The following is a 15,590-nucleotide window of genomic DNA, read 5'->3' as shown; positions in this document are numbered from 1 at the left end:
TTTTTAACATTGCTCATGTTATGGCTTGTTTTTTATTGTACTTTATTTTTTTTTACATTTTGTTGTGTGAATGGCAGCTATTTAAAAATGATGGAAGAATAAAACAATAAAATAAAAATATGCAAATTATGCACTGATCCTAGATGGGATGGGACTGAGTATGTAAGAATATGACTTACACACTCAATTTATGTACTGGGGGTTTTCCCAGTTCTAATCCCAAATATCAATCAAAACCCTTTGTTTAGTTATTTTATTCTTTATACTTTAACTAAGGATGCATAGAAAGTTAAATCACTGGTGTTTATCTCCAAAGATATCATTACATTACATGGTTCGACCACTTGAAAAGTCAGTCCTTCCTCAAAATTCTCTGCTCTGCCATTAAAGGATCAGGAAGGAAGTTATTAAAAGAGCCATAAAACCAAAGTAACTTTATTGTGCAAACCTCCTTTCTGCTTTATGGGTGGAGTGGGAAACTGAATCGAAATTAAGCAACTACGCAATCAGAATAATTTTTCATTATGCAAATTATTATTCAAAGGGTGTGATCACGTTATACACTCAAAGGAAATCCTGTTGCTAACGAAGGAGAGTTGCACCTGACAACATCTGTGAGCCTTGGTGGAGCAGTGGGCTAATGCCTCCTTAAGTAACACCAGCTGCCTGCAATTAGTGCAGGTTCGCATCCCACTAGGCTCAAGGTTGAGTCATCCTTCCATCCTTCCGAGGTAGGTAAAATGAGGACCCAGATTGTTGGGGGCAATAAGCTGACTTTGTAATAATGCCGCTTGGGGGGGGGCGAAAGCCCTAATAAGCAGGCATATACATAGAATGAAGGCTACTGCTAAGCTTGTAAGCCGCCCTGAGTCTTCGGAGAAGGGCGGGATATAAATGGAATTAAAATAAATAAATAAATAAATAAAAATTATATAGATTTTTCAAAAGATTTTCAAGAAGGAAGAGCTTTTCCTACTATATGGAAACATCAGCAAAGGTCTAAGTGAGAGGCCAGAAACCATGTGTGTGGTGGGTGAGTGGGGAATTTAACCCATCCAGTTACTTTTCAACTCACTATAAACTCGGGCAACACAGAAGAAGTATTAAGCGGCTGTGGTGGTTGCAGAGGGGGCTCACAGTACAAATGGGTAAGTGTAAGAGTCTTCACGGTGCAAACACTGTTGCCTATGAAGGCCCTCACTTCGTTCTTGCTGATACCGAGGTTCAAGCCTTCTCCCTAAAGAGGGACATAAAAGAAGTCACAGGTGCAATCAACATTCAAGAATTACAATTACTTCATTATGATCCCCTTTCCACCACGTTGGAGGCCATGCTGTGTCTAAGCCTTATCTGCGTGTGTCTCTCTCTGCAGAATTCCAAGACCTGATATTTTTTCTATAACAGGACAACACTTACTACTAACGGTTTAGATGATAGATACTTCAAAAAATGGTGATTTAATTGTTCCAAATTATATATTATTGACTTCTGGTAATATGGCTAGAAGTTCTATGAGATGAGAATCAATACAGTGCAATGCAATTCTGTTAACTATTGTACTTGTCATGAATCAAGACAGAAAGAAAGGACTGAGGTTTCAGAACTGCTAATAAGCAAGGAGGTTCTACTAAGCATCACCTTGCTGAAAAACAAGAAGGATTAGCCCATCAAATCAAGCCTCCCCTCCCAGCTTCCACCATTCCTGGGTCTGCTCCTAATCCCCCTCACCTCTATGTCCAGGACATTGCCAGGTTTAAGACTAAAAGGGCGGCCACTGGATTCTCGACCAGGCCAGCGCAGGTGGGGATTAGGTTTGTAGGAGAATTCTTGGCCTCCGCTGGCATTGCTAAAAGGAACATGGAATCCGTCCAGTTCAAAAACAAGGTGGCGGAAGTGAGCATTGGATGGCACAGCTGGTGACGGACAAAGTAGGAGAGTGGATGAATTAGCACAGCAAGGTTCCCAGCACTGTGAAGATAATGGGAAAAAGTGGTTTAGAAGATGGCAGGGGGAATTGTTCCTGAACTGTAGCCTCCAACCAAGTCATAACTTTCTCTCTTCTCTTTCCTATACTCACCTCCAACAGATCGCCCACCTCAACACAGGGCCGTGAGGAAGCTGAGGACAGTGGGGCATGAGGGCCGTGCAAAGAATTACAAAATCTTTTTTTCCGGATGCTTTTGCCTGTGGGTGTCTTCTCTCGCTCCAAGATGGCTTTGATGAGGGGTTGTTCCACCACATCCAGATTAGTCCCCTCCACCTGGATGATCCTTCCGCCCCTGGGGAACAACAGCATCCACAAAGACAAGTGTCTCAATCTTCCACTACCCATTGGTCTGATATAGTTACCATGTTAACAAACGTATGATGGAAGAGGCCCTGAACACCTGAACTCAGACTTAACTTTGAGGTTTTCCCGGTTGCTCCCCACTACTGAAATTTCCTTGCACCCCCTATCTTCATTGTCCAAAACTCTCTTGCTCTCTAAAACAACTCTCCCCCTTTCTTCCTTACTGTGGCTTCACCGTTCTACCCCCAAACACCAACCTGGTCCCACTTCTTTCTCTCCCTAAAAACCTAGGCTTAAACATTCCCTTTTTGCAGAATACTTTGTCTTACCCCTGTGGAATGCTGTGGAGATCACGTTAAGGAAGCAAAACAAGTTGCTCCGTTGGTGAGCCACGTGATGCAATTCTGGAAGCGGCCGCCATTTTCCAAGTGGCCACAATTCAATGAAGTTGCTCAGAAAATGATGGCTGCTTCCAGGATCAACCATATGGTCCAGCAGTGAAGCAACCTGTCCTCCTTCCTAACTCGAATTCTAGAGATCTCTGAAAAGTGATCATGTGATGGGTGACATGGGGTGAGGAGGGTGTGGGGCTCAGTGGAATGGGAAGCAGGCCCAAGGTAGGAGGGGTATGGGAGCTAGGAAGGCTGCAGCATCCTTGTAGTCAGTTATAATGGAAAACAACTGCGGGGTGCTGCAGTGGACATAACGACAATGTCGTAAGTAGCTTTTGCAGGTTCTAGACCTGCCTTAGCCACATTAAACCAGCTAGGTAACCTTGGGCCAGTCACTGTTTCTTAAGTCTTAGGAAGGAGGCAAGGGCAAACCAATTCTGAAAAGCCTTGCCAGGAATACTGCAGGGACTAGTCACCTAGTCACCAGGAATCAAGACTATTTGAAAACCACACCCACAAATGTGAAGTATTATACAAACTTGGCGGAAACAAGGATGATTTGCAAGGATCAAAACTATGGAAAGATATAGGGAATGATGTTCAGGTTAAGCAGGTTTAGCTATATTTCCTTTCCTTTTTCTTATGCCATGCCTTTAATTTCTTTCTCTTATTATGTCTTCATCTTTTTCTGTGCAAAAGGGAACAGCATGATTTATACAGTATATGGTTATGAATGTTGAAGCAGCAATCCCTAGGTCTCCTTTCGTTCTCATCAAAGAATACAGAGATGCTTTTAGATTGTGCTGCTGACATACAACCATGTATCCTCTTGTAAAAAAGCCTGACTTTTTCTTTGTCAAACCATTGTTTTATAACACACAAGTTCATACAGTCTTAACATGAGCCAGATAAAATGACCCTACAGGCTTTTACCCATGGAAGCTGGTAGATGGGAAGGCCCCAGTGAGCTGTGGATTAGGTGTATAAAGGAAGGGCTTCTCCAGCAATTCACGCAGCACCATGCCATACTTGGCCTGAACAGTTACCATCTGGGGCGTCAAGCTGGCACTGGTACGGCACACAATGGCTCTGGGTTCCACAGGTTCCTCACTGTTGGGATGGAAAGTAAAGAGGTGATATGAAGCCTTGGACAGGATTATGAGGAAATAAAGAGAGGGGAGGGAGAGAAGATGAAAAGAAGCCATTTTACTCACAGGATACAGGGCAGGTTGCCCACGCTGACAGTAATCTCAGGGCCGGTCAGAAGGTCCTCGCCAGAGATGGTTATTCGTGTTCCTCCAGCCATGGGACCAAGGCTGGGGTGGAGGTTGAGAAGGATCGGATCCTGAGAATGGAAGCAACTGTAAGGGCTAATAAGCAGTGTTGGTGGTATTCACAGCATCTGTCTTGTCTTTCCTCCCCCTCCCCAGAATACCAACCATGACACAGGAACATTGTGTCACAGGCACATTGCAAGCAAATGTGCCTAGCTCAGCCCATTCTTATACCCAGTTCCAAGCTTCTTTAGAACGAACTCTGAATGTCCCCCACTCCCGCCTCCCCTGTCAGACATTGACCTGGTAGGTGAAGTGGTTCTTGGAAATCCCTGGGGGGCGATCTCCTATGGTGACCTGAACAGGGCCAGATAACCCTCGTTTTCCAGGGGGCACGTTACAGACGATCCTGTAGGGAACAGCAGGAAGGCCCTATTGTGAGAAAGCCTGCAGAAATTCACAGCAGGACTGCATTTTTAAAGAATGAAAAAGGGCGCAGGCTCTGGTGAGAACACCTTTTGAAAATAGATCTCTAGGTCTTTTCATTAGCTAAGAACAATGTAGTACAGAATCAGAAATAAGAGGAGTTTTTTTCAGCTCCTATTCTTGATTGGTTTTGGACAAAAACTCTGGAGTTCAGCCTAGCTATAGATTTAGCCTGGCATTCTGGCTATGCTTTTTAGTATTTCCTCAGCCCTTTATCTGATGGGAATGTTAATGGCCACTTTCATGGGACTGATGAGAATGAATGCCATGTCAATTACATTGCTTAATGCTGCAAAAACCATTGCATTCCCCTATGGAAAGGTTGAGTTTGAAGCTTTTTTGCTGGAAAAAACTGTATTATATGTATATAGTTCAGTTATGGGGGGCAGTTATGTGTTAACATTATTGGTTCATAAAGGTTAAGCATTTGACAGCTGAACATGAGGTAAAACGTTGACAGCGGAACACGAGGGAGTTTTGACAGCTGTCAAAAACTCCCGACTCGCGCATGCGCACGAGTTGACAGCCCTCGGCTGTCAAAGCAACACAAGCCGCCAGCACGAGGAACCGAACTGTCAAACGAACCGCAAAGCTGATTGGAGGAGAAGAGAAGCGGGAAAAAGACCGGCTTGTGATTGGACCGAACGACCGGCACCAGACTATAAATAGCCAAGTGTTCCTGTTACCTATCGCTCTGTTCTAATAAACGTGTTAAGGTTACCAGCTGTCTGGAGTGGTCTGTCCAGCCACTTTACTGGCGACGAAGGTGGGATCCGCTTCGCGAGCTGAAGTCACGGCCAGGAAGGCAGTTTCCGGCCAACCGAGCTAAGTCACTGGAAGTTTTAACTTCCACAGTGAAGCGGACCACCGAACCTTGACAGCATGGCAAATTTCGGACGAGTGAGAGAATTCGACACTCACCACCCCGAGCGATGGGAATCGCACCTGGGGCAGGTCAAGGGGTTCCTCCTCGTCAGCAAAATCACGGATGACAGAGCCAAAGCAGCAGCCCTTCTCTACATCAGCGGGCCACCCGTCTATGATGCTGCTGTCGGGCTATTCAGCCCCGTGCCGATCACCGAGGTCCCATATGCCGAGCTCATCGACCGGCTTAGCAAACACTACATGCCGGCCCGCTCGGAACTGTACTGGCGAGTACAGTTCGCCCAGCGAAGACAGCGGCCGGATGAAGCTGCGAACGACTTCATCGCAGGAGTCCGGCATGCTGCACGAAGCTGCAACTTCCCTGATTTAGAAGAGCGGATCCGGGACCAGGTGGTCATCGGCCTGAGAGACGAACGCCTCAGGAAGAAACTCACGTCAAAACCTGAGATGACGCTTGCCCAGGTCTCACGGGAGATCTTGGCATACGAGGACAACCATAAGAAGTCCCTCACCCGAACAGCAACGGAACCCCAGAGCAGCGTCCACCAGGACGAAGCATTTTTCAGCGACGAAGAGTCCATAGACTTGACCGACACTGACGCCATACAACGCCGTATGGAGAGAAGGCAAAACAGACGCAGTGACACCAACGACCGGCCCAAGCCGAGAAACTTCGCGCCAGTTCAAAGTGATCAACGCAACGTCTGTGCCAGTTGTGGGGGCAACCACGCCCGGGCCAATTGCCGGTTTAGGAGCGCTAAATGCCACAACTGTGGCAAGACTGGCCACATCAAACCCGTCTGCCGAAGCCGTCCCCGTGACAATCTGCATGAAGTGGAGGCTACCCCCCCAGGTACGATCACCTACCGAGCCAGTAAGGGAAAAACCCCAGAAGCGTTAATAGAGGCAATTGACAGGGTGCACAATTTGAGCCCTAAGGTAAAAATTAAAACTAAGCTGCAAGGGGTCATTTGTGACATGGAGGTGGATTCCGGCTCAGCTGTAACACTAATTTCATTTAAGACGTTTAGGGAAGTCTGCCGGAACAGTAAAAAAATAATACCGTTAGAACCTCCTCAGGTTCAATTAGCAGACTATCAGAAAACACCAATTCAGCTTAAGGGTAAAGCTAAGGTCTGGGTGGAGTACAAAAAGTTCAAGGGACCCCTAGAAGTAATAGTCACCCGCGGAAACCGCACTAATCTAATAGGGTTAAATTGGTTTAACCCCTTAGGAATCGCCATTACTGGCGTCAACACGGTACAAACGTCAAACCTCGAGGCCGTCTGCAGGAAATATGCAGACGTGTTTGACGGTTCTTTAGGCAAATATACAGGTCCGCCCATCACCCTTAACTTGAACCCCGCCATACAACCTGTCAAAATCAGGGCCAGGAGGGTCCCCTTCGCCCTCAAACAAAAAATTGAGGAGGAACTGGAACGCCTCGTCAAACTGGGGGTTTTAGTACCTACTGACGGGGGCAGCTGGGAAACCCCCATCGTAACACCAGTAAAACCTAATGGACAAATTAGAATATGCGCTGACTATAAAGGGACCCTGAACTTAGCACTCAATGCCCATTCTTACCCCATTCCAGCAGTAAGGGATGTCCTAGCTTCTATCCGCTCAGGCGCCATTTTTGCGAAATTAGACCTCACGCAGGCGTATTTGCAATTGCCTGTGACAGATGACACTGCGGTCGCCCAGACAATTGTCACACACCGCGGAGCATTTAAAGTGACAAGACTACAATTTGGCATTTCGGCAGCCCCAGGCATATTTCAAAGTATCATGGAAAAAACTTTAAAAGGAATCCCCGGGGTTTCTCCTTATTTTGACGATGTACTCATCGCTGGAGAAACAGAAGCCATTTTAGCTGACAGGTTGTCAGCTGTACTAGACCGGTTCAGGACTGCCGGATTTAAACTAAAGAGAGAAAAGTGCTCTATAGGAGTTCCGTCTACGGAATTCCTTGGTTACAAAATCGATGCCCAAGGCATCCACCCTACCAATGACAAACTAAAAGCTATTCAAGCAGCCCCCAGCCCCAAAAACAAACAAGAACTTCAGGCGTTTTAGGACTATTAAATTTTTATCACGCCTTCCTGCCCCACAAGGCTACAATTGCTGAACCGCTTCATAGATTATTAGACAAGGGCAGTCCCTGGACCTGGACAAAAGTACACGAGAATAGTTTCCAGTCACTTAAAAACATCATTTGCAAAAGCTCCACTGTCACCTTATTCAAAGAGGACGCCCCTGTTTGCATCGCGTGCGATGCATCTCCATATGGAATAGGAGCCGTCTTAAGCCACCTAGACCAGGATGACACTCAAAGACCCATCGCATTCTATTCCCGAACACTAACTAAAACTGAAAGGAATTACGCTCAAATTGATAGGGAGGCTCTGGCCATCGTTGCCGGGGTTAAAAAATTTCATGACTATTTGTACGGCAGACCCTTTACTATCTTCACAGACCACAAACCCCTATTAGGCATCTTTACCTGGAATAAAACAACCCCCCAAATATTATCCCCGAGAATCCTGCGCTGGTCAACCTTTTTATCAGCATACTCTTACAGACTGATATACAAGCCAGGCAGGGAACTAGGACATGCAGACTGTTTAAGCAGGCTTCCAATACAGCGCTACGACCCAGACCCGGCCCCCGCCGGTGGCATACTGGCTATCAATGAACTACCAGAATGCCCCCTCACAGCAAAAATCATTGCTGACAACTCCATTAAGGATAACACTCTCAGCAGAGTCCTGCGATGGGTCACAACCGGATGGCCTCACAAATGCCCAGAGGAAAGGTTTCGTCCATTTTTTTCCAAACAATTAGAACTAACCTCACACTTAGGCTGTTTATTATGGGGGAACAGGGTGGTGATACCACACACAAACATACAACAAACATTAAGAACCCTTCACGAGGGACACCCAGGGATGGTCAAAATGAAGCTTCTTGCAAGGAGTTATGTATGGTGGCCTGGGATTGACAAAGACATAGAACAACATGTAGGGGGATGTTATACTTGCCAACTAACGAGAGGCGAGCCACCCCACGCCCCAGTTCATAGATGGGAAACGACAAAAAATCCTTGGTCCCGCATCCACCTAGATTTTGCGGGACCAATACGAGGGCAGAATTTCTTAATAATAGTTGACAGTTTTTCTAAATGGCTCGAAGTGATTCCATTAAATAAAATTACATCATACTCCACTATACAAGCACTTAGAAAAGTTTTCGCAACACATGGCCTTCCAGACGTCATAGTTTCAGATAATGGCCCACAATTCACTTCTCGTGAATTTCAGATGTTCGCTTCGAGGAACTGTATTAGACTGGTGACGTCAGCGCCATTCCACCCATCGTCGAATGGGATGGCAGAAATTATGGTAAGGTCCACTAAAGAAGCACTTAATAAGTTCATAAAAGGGAACTGGCACCAGCGGCTTAGTCAATTTCTCCTAGCCCAACACACCACACCGGGCACCACCACCGGAAAAACGCCAGCTGAGCTTCGATGGGGCAGGAGACTAATAACGAGATTAGACCGTCTGCACCCTGATAGAACATCAAACCACCAAGAACCCCCAACACCATTACCACGAACCTTCTCTCCTGGCCAAACCATCTGGGCACGGAATTACACCAGCAACCAAAAGTGGATTGAGGGGGTTATAATAAAACAAACCGGTCCCGTCTCATACTTAATTCATTCAGACTCACAAGGCCATTTACGACGGCATGTCGACCAACTACGTATCCGCAAACCACAAATTACACCCCCACCACCTCAACAACCCCTTTTACCTTCCGTCATACCAAGTATTCCGCCTGCCGAAGAGGCACAGCCACTTCAACCACAAGAGGAACCAGAACCCGGAAATGAGACTCCCCCGTGACGATCCAGCCGATTACGGAAAGCACCCGCATACTTACGGGACTACGAGTGGGAAGGAAGTAACAAACAAACACACGGGGGTGGAAACGAACCAGGGGAAGGGTAAGGGGTGTATTATATGTATATAGTTCAGTTATGGGGGGCAGTTATGTGTTAACATTATTGGTTCATAAAGGTTAAGCATTTGACAGCTGAACATGAGGTAAAACGTTGACAGCGGAACACGAGGGAGTTTTGACAGCTGTCAAAAACTCCCGACTCGCGCATGCGCACGAGTTGACAGCCCTCGGCTGTCAAAGCAACACAAGCCGCCAGCACGAGGAACCGAACTGTCAAACGAACCGCAAAGCTGATTGGAGGAGAAGAGAAGCGGGAAAAAGACCGGCTTGTGATTGGACCGAACGACCGGCACCAGACTATAAATAGCCAAGTGTTCCTGTTACCTATCGCTCTGTTCTAATAAACGTGTTAAGGTTACCAGCTGTCTGGAGTGGTCTGTCCAGCCACTTTAAAAACAGTGTTAAGAGAAGCACTGTAGATGTAGGGAAAGAGATAAAATGGAGGTTCCTACTCCAGAGGTATTACTATTTCTTTAATATTAGGTGTTAGTATCAAAGAAATTGATTGGTAACAGATTCTGAATACATAAAAGTACTTCAGATGAAGGAAAAGTTGCTGATTTAGACAACTTTATAGGAGGCTTAGGCAAATTCTTGAAACATAAAAAGATTAGTATCACAAAACCAACAAATCACAGACTAGTTTTATGTATCGTCTTAAAATTGGGATTTGCTTATAGTTTGTAAAATAATCTGATATTGATCAAATTCATCGATCATGCTAAGCCATAAATACCTTCTTTACAAACTGTTATAATTAGATTCAACCAATACGTTACAGCAAAAATAAGCAAGTCACATTTTAGCTTAGTGCAATGCATGAAAAGAGCCACTGAATGATACTTGCTGGAAATCAACAATTCACCCAGACTACTGTCAGCCTCCCTGTTTTATTTAGCAAATGAAATACATTCTTGAAAACTGAATCCAAGACTGAGTCAGATATTTATGTTTAATGTTCGATAAGAAGACTGCACATTCAACTCATCATCATTAGCTCATATAGGCTGATTCAGGCTTGATAAGTAAAGCCATGTTAGTCAAATTAATTGCTGCCAGTTTCCTCAAAGATCATATTTCTGTGCAGCTCTAAACCAAATGCTCACTGCTTTCATTTCAAACAACGGCAGCATGTGGGCAGCAGCCCTTACCGAGTGGAAACTATGTACTGAGCTGGATCAGGAACACAAGGCAGCCCAGCTACAAGCACGCTTCTGGCCACATCCTCAAAGCGATGACCCAGGTTGGATCCTATCACAGTGAGAGCCATTTCCCCTTCCAAAGGTCCAGTGAGTGGAGATATCTAGGAAACAGGATGACACGGCATTATGGCGTTGCAGCTCTAAATTGGCTGCTTTCTTCAAATTCTGTTAAAAGACAAAAATATTAGCACTTGTGTTACAACCAAGGACGTCTCCTGTAATCTGGTGGTGCAATTGAAGGGTACCTGGATTGAAACAATTGGCTTAACGTGGAAGAGTTTTGGTTCTATCTAATTAGTGAATTACTGAAAAAGTGATAGGTATATCTGTATATGGCAAGACTAAAGTGGTAAATCTAGATCTGAGGTTTCAGGGGAAAATTCTCATAATTCTTTCCTGTATTAAAAAAAAATCTGCATGCAGAACAACTGGGCAGTGAGACTATGGGCCCAGTGATGTTGCTTCTCACCGAGTAGATGATGGGCGATGGGCAAGTAGCAACACCAAGTTTGGACGGACAGGAGTTCTCATAGACACAGCCAGTCTCCTTTTCCAGCTGACACCAGACACAGTGGAAATGCTGGGGGACCGCTTTGCAGCGACTGCAGTCCGAACGGTCAACAGAACAGTTGTACAAAGTCACTGAGAGGAGGAAAAAAGACAAGAGGTGAACACGATTTTAACGCTGTCCTGCTAAGACTGCCTTCCCTGTGCTAGACAAATCTCCCTGCTATCCGGGGAAGATAAGCTAGTGAAAAGCCACTGGATTTTCAGAGGAGCAAGGCATTGATGAGCATCCTCAAAGTTGGGAAAATCCAAGCTTAACAAATATTTGCACTACATTGTAAGCTTCCACGAAGTATGCATTTTGTTTAAAGAGATAACAAATATTTGTTTCTTTTGGATCATGTATTTTGTCCTTCACAATACTGTGATTTTGGTACTTTGGGAAAGGCTCTTTTGAGTGAAACCCAAACCATAATCACCAACCTCTGTCTTCCTTTCCCTGCCCAGATTTTTTTTCTTTAATTGAAAAAAGAAAACAGAGTATCAACCGAACATTATGAATAAACAAATTCAAAATAAGAAAGAACATTACACAAACAACGGGGAGAAGTCTTGTATATTTGTAAAGAGAAAGAGGTTGGTATGGCTGAAAGGGATATGTGGTTAATAGAGCAAAAAGATGTAACAATTACAATTCTTTAATTAAACAAGGAATCATTGAAACTCTAGACTTACAAATTTTTCAGCAGTTCTATAACCCGTACTTTCAGATCTTTTTGGTCTAAAGTAAAAGATATTTCTATTTTTCATTTTGCAGCTTTAAATCTGACAGGAAAGAGAATACCTGAAGGTGTCTTAGAAGTATAAGAATACATAAATTGGAAGGGAAGATACTGAACTTCTAATCCAATCCCCTTTCCAGTGCAGGGATCCACTAATCATCCCTGAAGGTGGTCATCTTTGTTCTGCTTTCAGCTGCAATAAGACAACAGGTTCACCTTTTCTATGTGACAGCTCTTTACACCACTGTAACTTATCAATGTTCTGTATAGACCAAGGGTAGGCAATCTCGGCTCTTTTATGACTCATGGACTTCAACTCCCAGAATTCCTGAGTCAGCATAGCATAGGTTGCCTACCCCTGGTATAGACCACCTCCATTAATACTTCCTTAGAGGGGTTGATTTCAAACCCCTGCCATTCTCTTTTAAACTGCAAGGTCTGGAATTAAGCTTAGTACAAGGTATTCCAAGTGTGATTTAACCAGAGCACAATACAATGGAACTATTATCTTTATGATCTGAATTACATGCTTCCATTAATGCAGTCCCAGTCTAACTGGCCTTTCTAGACTATTTACCTAGATCTTTGTTAATTTGCATTAAAATAGAAGATAATTTCAAAATGATCAGTTGAGAAATTCTGAAGCTATAGTATATTGTTAAAACATTGTTAAAAGCCGTGGTTTGCGCAGTGGTTAGAATGTAGTACTGCAGGCTTCTTCTGCTGACTGCCATCTGCCTGCAGTTCAGCAGTTCAATTTCCACTGGCTCAAGGTTGACTCAGCCTTCCATCTTCCTAGGTTGATAAAATGAGGACCCAGATTGTTGGGGGCAGTATGCTGACTCTGTAAAACCACTCAGAGAGCGCTGTAAAGCACTGTGAAGCAGTATATTAGTCTAAGTGCTATTGTTATTAAAATTGTATCTATACTTTTTGTTCTGCTAATAAGTTTAGCATATAAAATTTAAAAAAAAAATGATCAACAAAGATAATTTGAAATGTTTTACTCCATCTTATTTCCAAAGCTTTGTTCAAAATGAGTAAGCAAATGGGCACTACAACTGACAGTGATAATTGCTGGCAACCTGATTACAATTCTTCCAACACAATCTCGACATTTTCAAATAATTCCACCACTTTTAACAATGCACTGATCACAAAGAGTTTTGAATCCATAGAGAGCAGAAGCCCATTTCTCCTTTTTTTTAGGACTAAAGGCAAAGATTCCCTTAAATCAGAGATCTGCACACATCACAAAACCAAAACACTGCTCCCTTACCATAAAGATCTTCATGGCTATCAAGGCGTTGGTTATCCCCCACTACGATATAGAGAGGCACACGCAGTTCTGGGAGGGCTTGGGTGTAGCTGTATGTTTGTGACTGACACCTCACATGATGGGATGCTTCCTCTTCCCTTTCTTCCAGGGATGCCGGAACAAAAATCGGGGCTCCTTCCACTTCCAATACACAGAAGACTGTTGCTGGATCCTAAGGGGTGGAGGGAGGGTACAACAGGGCTATGCACACATCATCTGTTCTTCCCAATTTTTGTCCCAAAAGTTACCCTACCTTTAATCCCATATTCCTAGGAGTCACAGACATCCTTCCAATATTCAGAATTCTTTAAGGGAGGAGAGCTTTAGCATATTTCACTTTGTCTAGGCATCCCAAAGCAGAGGACTTTCTCAAAGCCTCCCCTTTTCACCCTTACCCCTCTTCTGAGGACTCTTGGTTTACCTTGTTTATTGCTAAGTGCAGATTCCAGGCCACCAGATTGATTGGCATTTCCACATTGACAGGAATCAGGGGGACTTCTCCATCCCCTCCCACACTGGGACATGCAGCTCGACCCCGAGGTTCTCCCTGGGATTCTTCAACCAGTGCCTAGGAGAAATGGACAGATTAGGTGCAGCTTCAGGCTTTGTGTTCTTTCCTGCCCATTTGTTCTGGAAAGCTAGGAGACCCAAGCTCCGAAGTATGTATTACTCACCTTGTGATTGTAGACAAGCCCCTCTTTATTTGGGCAGGGCCCTTCAGAGACACAGCGATGACTAGATGGACACCAGTGGCACATCCAGGGGCTGTCTATACATGTTCCACATCTATTGGAGAAAGGAGGATCAGAGAAAAACTACCTTTAATTAAGATTATGTGAGATCAGCAAGGTAGGAAAAGCTTGGCTGCTGGAATTCTTTTCAACCCCTTAACTTAGGGTTTCTCAACCACAGCAACTTGAAGATGTGTGGATTCAACTCTCAGAATTCCCCAGCTAGCATTTTCAACTTGCCAAGGTGGAGAAGCAGTGCCTTTACCCTAGCTCTGCTCTGGCTTAGGTGCATGGGAAGAAGAGGAAAGGAGGCTTAGCATGGAGAAATCAGCGGCATTCCAAACAGAGATTAATCCAGCCCATTTTTAACCTGATTTTTCTCTTGTCAACCACTATTCACATAGCAACTTTGGTAATATTCTCTTCACTTCTAGGTAACATATCCTGCTGATGGTCAGAATTTCAATCTCCTAACCTTTTCAAAAACCCACTGAGTTGGAAAGGAATAGGGGTGTTTATTCTCTTAAAAAAAACTCAGCCTGCTGAGAAGAACTTCTCATCTGTCTTTTTCTTAAGTAAGTAGGTTTCTCACATTTAGAGCAAGCAGCAAAGGAATTCAAAGATTGAACCTTTGACCCAGAGGTAGCTGAGGAAGATGGTACTGGTGAAGAGCTTCATGTTCTAGGGTGCGTCTTTGTATGAACAGGACATTTTTGTCATCAGGATAAATTATGAAACATGAGAAATACAGATGTAGCAATAGCAATAGCACTTAAATATCGCTTCATAGTGCTTTACAGCCCTCTCTAAGCAGTTTGCAGAGTCAGCCTGTTGCCCCCAACAATCTGAGTCCTCATTTTACCGACCTTGGAAGGATGGAAGGCTGAGTGAACCTTGAGCCGGTGACACTCGAACTGCCGAACTGCTGGCAGCCAGCAGTCAGCAGAAGTAGCTTGCAGTACTACGTTCTAACCACTGTGCCACCAGGGCTCTTGTATGTGCCTACGCAGTGCTTTTTTTGTAAAAGAAAAAGGTGCCGGAACTCACACATGTCATACAACCCGCCTTGCCTACCCTACAAGGTTCCATTCAAAAAAGGTGCCGGAACTCCGTTCTGAGCGTTCTATGAGAAAAAAAGCCCTGTGCCTACGTAATATGCACACTTCAGAAGAAAATATTAGTACTCCAGTTTTCATGTACAGAAATCCAAAATTTTAGTGCAAGAACAGATATGGTGCCGCTTCAATTTAATGATTCTTGTTAGTCATAAACCTGCAGCCTTTGCCACCCACACCACCCTGCCTCCATCCCCACTCAACATTCGCTCACGGGAGGGAATCAGCGAGTTGGCTCACGGCATTACAGTTGTAGAAGGAAAATCCCAGAGAAGTTATGACAACATCCTGGAACATCAGAGCTAACGTCACAGTCACATGGTCTGAGGAAGAGAAAGGAGAGGTACCCGAAGTCAATTTTCCCCCATCCAAGTAGCCAGCGAGAGAACATGTCATGCATGCCCACACAACACTTATACAAACAAGCCTCTTATCTTATTGAAATATCTTCCCCTGTGCTAAAAGACTTTTCTGAAAATGAATTTGTTATATAGCCTATTATATACTACATAACTATATAATGTAAATAAATAATTATATAATATAACTCTAAAGGGACGCGGTGGCTCAGTGGGT

General features: G+C 44.4%; 1 protein-coding gene across 7 annotated transcripts in view; it reads right to left on the bottom strand.

The window, feature by feature from the left end:
* PLXNB3 (plexin B3) overlaps positions 1–15,590 on the bottom strand; it is a 70,529-nt gene that overhangs the window by 25,721 nt on the left and 29,218 nt on the right. For all 7 annotated transcript variants that reach the window (XM_081315774.1, XM_081315775.1, XM_081315780.1 and 4 more), the window contains 12 exons: positions 15,229–15,337; positions 13,843–13,954; positions 13,590–13,736; positions 13,130–13,340; positions 11,031–11,203; positions 10,511–10,662; positions 4,260–4,365; positions 3,897–4,027; positions 3,616–3,792; positions 2,078–2,279; positions 1,729–1,968; positions 1,076–1,237 (listed from right to left, as the gene is read on the bottom strand). In XM_081315774.1, the coding sequence (XP_081171900.1) occupies positions 1,076–1,237; positions 1,729–1,968; positions 2,078–2,279; positions 3,616–3,792; positions 3,897–4,027; positions 4,260–4,365; positions 10,511–10,662; positions 11,031–11,203; positions 13,130–13,340; positions 13,590–13,736; positions 13,843–13,954; positions 15,229–15,337 (1,922 nt within the window). The remainder of the gene's footprint in view (positions 1–1,075; positions 1,238–1,728; positions 1,969–2,077; positions 2,280–3,615; positions 3,793–3,896; positions 4,028–4,259; positions 4,366–10,510; positions 10,663–11,030; positions 11,204–13,129; positions 13,341–13,589; positions 13,737–13,842; positions 13,955–15,228; positions 15,338–15,590) is intronic.

The sequence above is a fragment of the Vipera berus genome (assembly GCF_964194415.1).
Source record: "Vipera berus genome assembly, chromosome: 2".
Classification (NCBI taxonomy): Eukaryota; Metazoa; Chordata; class Lepidosauria; order Squamata; family Viperidae; genus Vipera; species Vipera berus.
Note: the sequence above shows the minus strand (reverse complement) of the source record. Positions and strands in the feature narration are given on the sequence as shown.